The sequence below is a fragment of the Amblyomma mixtum genome, chromosome 5 (assembly GCF_055824585.1).
Source record: "Amblyomma mixtum isolate Tamu chromosome 5, ASM5582458v1, whole genome shotgun sequence".
In the NCBI taxonomy this organism is placed as follows: domain Eukaryota; kingdom Metazoa; phylum Arthropoda; class Arachnida; order Ixodida; family Ixodidae; genus Amblyomma; species Amblyomma mixtum.
In genome coordinates this window covers 60,689,476-60,697,132 of record NC_143016.1, presented here as the reverse complement: position 1 = coordinate 60,697,132, position 7,657 = coordinate 60,689,476, and the positions used below count along the sequence as shown (strand labels likewise).

At 45.7% G+C, this 7,657-nt stretch overlaps 1 protein-coding gene and 1 long non-coding RNA gene across 2 annotated transcripts; both read left to right on the top strand.

Annotated features, from left to right (window-relative positions):
• Positions 1-976: 976 nt before the first annotated feature.
• Positions 977-1,967, top strand: LOC149342375 (uncharacterized). Its single transcript, XR_016282669.1, has 2 exons — positions 977-1,047; positions 1,850-1,967. It is a non-coding gene; the product is annotated as an uncharacterized LOC149342375 (long non-coding RNA).
• A 1,191-nt stretch (positions 1,968-3,158) lies between these two features.
• LOC149342374 (sulfotransferase ssu-1-like) lies at positions 3,159-4,250 on the top strand. The gene is made up of 2 exons (XM_089546788.1): positions 3,159-3,188; positions 3,273-4,250. The coding sequence occupies exons 1-2, from the start codon at positions 3,159-3,161 to the stop codon at positions 4,248-4,250; spliced, it is 1,008 nt and encodes a 335-aa protein (XP_089402914.1).
• The last annotated feature ends 3,407 nt before the right edge of the window (positions 4,251-7,657 follow it).

Here is a 7,657-nt window from a genome sequence, read left to right as displayed (position 1 = left end):
GTCAACCATGCCCAGACAACACCAAACATCCTGAGGACGTCCTGAAATGGTCCAAATGTCCTCAAGGCTTCTAAAACATCCTCAATAAGTCCTCATAATGTCCTAGGTTGGATTGTCCTGGAAACGTCCTCAGAACGATGTCCTCAGGTCATACGGGTAGGTTCGTGGTCCTCAAAATGTCCTCTCGAGGACTTATCTGCGAACACGCATGCATGAAAATCGCCAGCAAAATAATGCATGTAATTTGCATTCTAATATATAGCTCTATGCTGCCCTAGTTTTCCAGATGCATTACTGCGCGGCGCTAGTCTTTAGTCTGAACAGTTTCTCTCCCTTTGACAACCTCATGTAGAAAAGGTTTGTTTGGTTAACGACAGCAAGCCTAGTCTGCAAATTTCTGCGAGCGGGAACGAGAGTAACCGCATTCAGAATTCTGCGCATTCGCGCAGGCTTTTTAATGTAAATACGTTCTACTTGAACAAAGAGCATGCTTGCAGCGCACGAAGTGCAAACGACACAGACAAAAAAGATTGGGCCGCTCCAATTCGGGCACGGGTAATACAACGTCGTACAACCCGCATCGCTGCTGGTTGATGCCCTGTGAAAATCGATGAGTTCTGATGCCTCGCAGTTACGAATGCCGTTCTTTTATGCGATGATGTTATCGTGCTTATCATTTCGGCTAATCGTTTCCAGCCCTCCATAATGTAAACAGTGCCGCTAGCCATGCCGCTAGCTTTTCCTTTGGCGAAAGAGCCCGAGCCACAGGCTTGAATTCTGGTGTGCCTGGGGCCCATCTGTGTGTTGCTTGTAGACAAATTTCGATAAATAGTTTGCATTTTCGCAATAAAAAACTGTTTTTCATAGAATCAATCGTTCCGTACCTCATAAAAACCGCAAAGTCATCATCATCATTATTGTGTGCGGCCAGTTTGAATTCAAGCTAAGCCTAAGCCTGCATCCACAACATCGACTACTCACGCAAGACGCAAGTGACTCGCACGTGCGCGTTGTGGTGCGCAAATCATGGATACACGCAAAGAAAAAGTGAGTGATGCCTTTGTATATTTTCGCGATGTGTGCCGATAGTCATGCGCGGCAATTTCGCCGCACAAGGAAACGAAGCGTTGACGCTAGCCTGTGCTCGCTGCGTGTGCCGAAGCTGATCCTGATCAATTGACAAAACAGTGCAACCAGTTTGAGGGTGAATTCTGTGTGTAAGCAAACATTCTTTGCCAGACAGAACGTGTCGAGGCCTCGTTTCAGAAGCGAAGGCATTGAACCTGGGGCAGTATTGATTTTGTAGATGCAAGCGCTGATTGCAGTCAAGACCATTTTTCTCAGGTTGATGGCTGTTGGTTCTGAAGCGGATCACGAACGCGATGATGAGGGCGTCGCGACTTTTCGACGTTAGCTTCAAACGTGGCAGCTGTTAGAATCTGGGTCGTCGCATGCCGCTGCCACGTCGCTTTTGAAAGTGCTCCGCAGCCACAGGTGTTTTTCTTCACTTCCTTCATCGGCGAGCTCTCCGACTCTAAATTCCGAACTCTCTCCGAGCTCTCTAAACTCCGAAAAAGTCGAGTGACCTTTCCGAAATGTCGGGAGAACAGTACCGTCGTTTAGGTGTAGAAGCAGGGATACATATTGCAGTGATTAACTTTTATGGCAGTTGCTCATGCTGAAGGGCAGTGTTGCACTCTAAGTTGTAACTTGTATGTTCAAATATTAAAAGTCATATTTGCAGCACATTACTGTACTAGTAGCATTAAAAACTTTTTGCTTCCGTGCTTGTATGCTTGAACTGAATTACACATAATCAACTGCTGACTTTCCATTTATATTTCTTTAGGCAGCACAGAAGACAGCAGCTCAGAAGAGACGTAAAGAGACCGGCACAGCGCACAGGGATGGCGGCAAACAGCAGTGAAGCAACTGAAGAGCTCAGCAAATAAATGATTTTCATGAATTTTTCGCATTTTTTTCATGCAGCTTGACCAGCTATAACCTCCTCAGAATGTACTCAAAATGTCATATAATACCCTTCTGAGGCTGTTCTGAGGATGTCCTGAGGCCGGACACGAGGACCATTTCAGTACATTTTGAGGATCATTTGAGGACGTCCTGAGGATAAAGAATGTCCTCAGAAAAATATCCTCAGTATGTCCTCAGGATATTTCAGTGTTGTCTGGGTGGTGTAGAGGTACAGTATAAGTCCGCGGTCCGCTTGCCGGTGCATCTCAGTTTTCCACCAGATGAAAAGAAATCTGAGTGTCGACCGGACTGAATAACCAGGCCTGGGTCATGGCTTGATCCCTACGACCCAAACCAAGCACTCAACCTCTCGGCAGAAAGGAATTTGGCTATCCTTGTGTAGAATTTGACCACCAACTCCTATATGAATGCAACTAACTCCCGGCCCACAGTTCCAGTGGCAACGGAGCAGCTCAACAGGCGATGGAATAATACCTGTGACGCAGCGGAGGGTGCTAAGAATCTGGCTCCGCACAGACCGCCGTTGAGAACTGAATCAGACAGTGTTCAACCATAGAACCGTATCCATTCATCGACCTAACCTAGCATTGCTGTGCGAAGAACTAACGGTTATTAAATTGGATGTATTAGGGTTTAGTGTGCATTATTCCAAAGCTGACCCATAATGTGTACAGAAAACTACAGTAACTACAGTCGGCCTCGAAAACTTTGCTACATGTCAGCATTTAAAAATAGGCAACCACTTATCAGATGTTCGTTAACGGTGCACCAATCATAGATTCCACAATGCACACGCACTGTACGCACATCATGCGATTTGCTTACAGCGCATGCATTGCAATGGCATTTCATTTCTCTCAGCTACAAAAAGGACAAAAATTGATATTGGTGGTCACTTTTGAAAGCTATCAATTCAAACTTCGATGCACAAGTGAGACATTTACCTACCAATAGCAAATTAATAGCTCAAAATTACTTCAACAGGCACTTTCTACTTCCCTTTAAAATCTTGAAGCAGGTAGTGCCACGCAGATTTAAGCACTCAAATATCACCTTGATTACTTTTTTCTCTGAAAGAAACGTTTTTTCTTTAAATCAATACCTACAAAAGATAAAATGAAAAGAAGACGCAGGGACTGTTAGATTGTAAGCAAAAAGAAAACCAAATGCCAAAGTCAGCCCACCAAACACCAAAGGTCAGGTGTTCTGAGCGATAATCCACTGAACCATCTGTGCAGCCCTTCTGTAGCAATACAGATGCTTTTATTTTCCATGCACAGGTCTCGAAGGCTCGAGCTGCTTTTGAAAACGTCCACCATGTAGTTGAAGGGCTCTACGTCAACAAGATCATGCCAGTTGAGACACTGCGTTCGGCTCTTTCCTACGAACAGGAGGACGGCGAAGTTCTAATTGCCAGTTATCCGAAGTGCGGTACAACATGGCTTCAGCACATTGTCCTGAACATCATCTCTACCGGAGAATCGACGCCAGAAGAGCTGGAAGATGTGAGAAAGTCCAGCTATCTGGAGTTCATAGGCGCGGAAGGTGCCCGCAAACTGCGGCGGCCGGCGGCTATCAAGACCCACCTGCCTCTTTTCAAGCTATCTTACTCGGCCAAAGTAAAGTACATATACGTGACCAGGAACCCTTACGATTGCTGTGTGTCCTACTACCACCACTTCAGGACTCGACCCTGGCACCATTTCGGGGAAGGCACTTTCGAAGAGTATTTAGACATGTTCATTGAAGGCAAGGTAGACTACGGCGACTATTTCGATCACCTCCTCCCGTGGTACGAACTGCGCCATGCTCCGAACGTGCTGTTTCTCACATACGAGGCATTGAAGAAGCACACACTAACCTGGGTCCTGAGTATAGCGGATTTTCTCGGAAAACAGGAATACGGAGACCGCCTAAGAGCACATCCAAGATACCTTGAAAGGGTACTAAATTCCATTAGCTTTGAATCGATGAAAAAGCTGACCTTTAGTCTTAAATCTCCTACTGATCAATCCCACAGAAAGGAAGATGTCGGAATAGAAGAATCGTCGCAGGGATTACCTAGCCCGCAGGTGAAAATGTCTTCACAAAAGCTTGATGGCGGCCCGCAGTTGGGAGACCTACTCCGAAAGGGCGTAGTAGGAGACTGGAAGAGCCACTTCTCTGTAGAACATATAGCAAGAATGAAGGCTTGGATTGCGTACAAGACGCGTGGCAGCGATGTTATGGACTTGTGGAAGGACGTCCACCTTCCCTAAGCATATAAATTTACCTTACACCGACAGGCTCTCTGAATGATAGCTGCAGCAAGAAGCGTTGTCTAACTCTAGAGTTTGCGGTCAATTTTTTTGAGTGCCGTAATGAGCTCAACGTTCAAGAATAAAATACATTCTGTTATAAACATATTGTACTTGTTTTCCTTGTAGCCTGGCGCTCGCCTAATTCCAGGAAGGAGTGCAAATGCAGTTTCGGCCTCAAAGAACTTTTTCCAGCTGTCAAGGCGTGAGGTCCCTAAATATATGTGATGTCTAAGAACTGTTATTCGCTCGCAGCGAAACAACTTTTCCTGCAAAATGTTTTTACGAGATGTAACCAGTATACGCCGCTTTCCCAATCTATAAAATTCCATGCGATGATTTCGAAGCTGCGTGCATCGGTGAACCAGGCAACTTCATCAAGCGCGTGGTTAAATGAACATCAGAATGATGTCGCCAATCGACAACCCGGTCGGTGTTCACTGCGCGATAATACAAATTCTTGAACGGGGCATAGTGTTTCACGTTCAAGATGTGCGTACCTCCAACGTAAAACTTTTTTTGTCTGCATTATTGTTGCTTACGCGCATGTGCGCAAAGCTCTGTTATGACTATTTTCATCAAGTAATATTCAGTTGTTTCCAGCGTCATCCTGTCCACTCCTCCTCCTTGTGAACGCTCCCTTTCTGCTCTTTTTTTTTTCCGTAACCATGCACCAACTGACCCAACAAGCTAGGCGCTTCTTCAAAACTCGGCTCTTAATTGAAGATATCGCCTAAAAGAAAAGGGAGATTCGCACGCACACCCATTTCCCCCAGAGGTGTGTATGTGATCATTCTTTTATTGTTCTTTGTGGTCATCCCGCTGGTTTCGCATCATTGCATACTTTGCTTCTGGCAACTTTGTATATATTGCAACGGAACACGGTGCCTCCCTGATTCTGGCGTTCGGCTGCTGATTCCAAGATCGCGGGTTTGATCCCAGCCACGCCAGCCTCTATTTGGATGGAGGATAAATAACAAAAATCTTCGTGTGGTGTCCGTGCCAGCGCGACTTAAAAAAACCAGGTCAGAACCAAAGCTGGCCTAACTTATCCGATGTCCTCCATATATGTCCTCTCATAGGCCATGTGTCCCTTCGAGGCGTTAAACAGCAATTTAGCGCTTCCAATGCACAAAATAGCTACATACAAAACACAGCAAATAATTTGTCTGGTATACCCGCCGCTGAATGTGGTTTTGTCGACTGGACCATGCTCAAAGACTGAGAGGCCCGTAAACTTTACCCATTTCCTGGTATTGAAGCCTTTAATATTTACCTAGCAAGTATACATTAAAACACGCGGCCTGTTCGCACATGTTGTTAGCCAGGTTTTGAAAGTTCTGAAGCAAGCACGCTTGAAAATCTACTCTGTATCAAATTATGCATCCCAGGTTACCTAAACTGGCACATTGCATATGAAGTCACGAAACATCCCATTATAAAAGGTGCAGCAAATAAGGAAAGTCTGTCTTCCTTTTTCTAATAAACGCAGACAGATGCTATTCGGTATGATCATACACGCTAAGAGTCGAGTCTGCAGAAATTGCATCGTCGTCGAAGGTCTGAGGCTCGGCTGCAGGTGTCGTAACGGGTGCGATAGTGGACGTGCGCCGTCGGCTCCTGGAAGATGCTCTCAACTTTGTCCAGCGACTGCTGTTCATCTGGCGAATCGAAGGCCTTGCAGTTGTCGCCGTTACCGTCGTTACCAACTGTACCTTGACACGGCCGCGTCCTGCCGTCGTCGATTGCGTTGGCTTTGGCTTCGAGTAGTGGTGCATCATGTTATAGATGATCACGAAAAGGGTCACCAGTACCAGGAACAAATAGAGGAGCATCCAGAAAATGTTTGCCGGTTCTAAGTTGCTCCAACGACGTTCGACATGTGGTGACGTACTTGCCGCCGCTGCGCCGCCGGCTAGCGCGAACTGCGGCTGCGGCAGTGGCTCGGGACGAGCCTCCTGTGTAGCCTGCGGGAAAACAGAAAACAGACGGTGCAACGGCTAAACACGATGCTATACCCGCTCTCGCTCCCTGTCTCGAAGAAAACGCATGCACAGATGGAATCTATTATGGAATTTAGTACGTTTCCTTGTATTCTTAACCCTTATACGAATGGTCTATGGAAAGTCGATAGACTTCTTACACACCCTATTGCCTTCATAGCCGCATATAACCAGTTTGCTGAACACTACAAATCATAAAGAAGGAGATTTTCTCCCTCGGATCGGTCTCTCACCAATAATGAGGCGCGTATCTGGAAGGAAGTTACAAGCTGGACATTACATCTGCCCGGTTTGGGTCTACTTGATACAGCAGGGGATGCAAAAGACGCGAAATGTAAGAATTGCGGAAAAAAGGGCACATTTGATCACATAATTTGGGAATGTGCCGATTCCCCGGGCACCTGAACAGTATAAACATGAACAGTAGAGAAGCCTGGGAAGTTTTGCTGCTGAGCGAGGACCCCGCCATCCAGCAGCAAGTCACTCGCCTGGCGGCTGAGGCCGTGAAGCAACAATGTAACTTCACTAGTCCTTATCCTGCGGAGCATCCTTACTCGCGTCCCTGGCCTGCGTGCCGGAACCGGAAATCTGGGGGCTTTTTCTCGGTGAATCAATAAAAGTTTCATTCATTCATTCATTCATTCATTCATTCATTCATTCATTCATTCATTCATTCATTCATTCATTCATTCATTCATTCATTTCCATAGATATTTATTTTTTGTCTATTCATAGTCTATAGACATTTCATAGTCATTTCATAGACATTTCATAGACATTCATAGTCTGAAGCATTTGTATTGACCTTAGACAGTTCTCCAGTCCTGTGTCAGTCTTTCTTGTGTACGTCTTTTTGCAGCGCTATTTTCCTTTTCTGTCTATACAGAGTCTATGGACAGCCTATAGAATGTCTAAAAATTTTTGTAAGGGAAGTGCGCATTTCCTCTTCCCAATGGCTGAAATTTTACAAACTTATCTAGACTCTCCTGGTTGTACTAAAGCAAAAGAAATTTTCCACAAGCGCACCCTACAGGCACATGAGAGGCATTTCCAGTGACCTCGCTGTCCACATGAGAGGAGCACAGTGGCAGAAAAAAAGAAAGAATCGCCAGCGCGTAGGACTTAGCTTGCAACTCACCTCCGTATTTTCAAGAACAACAAAAAAAAAATAATCCCAAGCAGCTCCCCTCCGTATTTTCAGCAAAAACAAAAAAAATAATCACAGGAAATGCATTGAGTGTCCGGGACCAGCCTTTTGCCGTCCCCTAAAAGAGGGTTCATCACGTCGGCTTCCCGCCAACAACTACCTACCGGACAGGGTTCCGGGTTTGTAATCCGAGAAAGCATTATCCCAAGAAGCAAAGG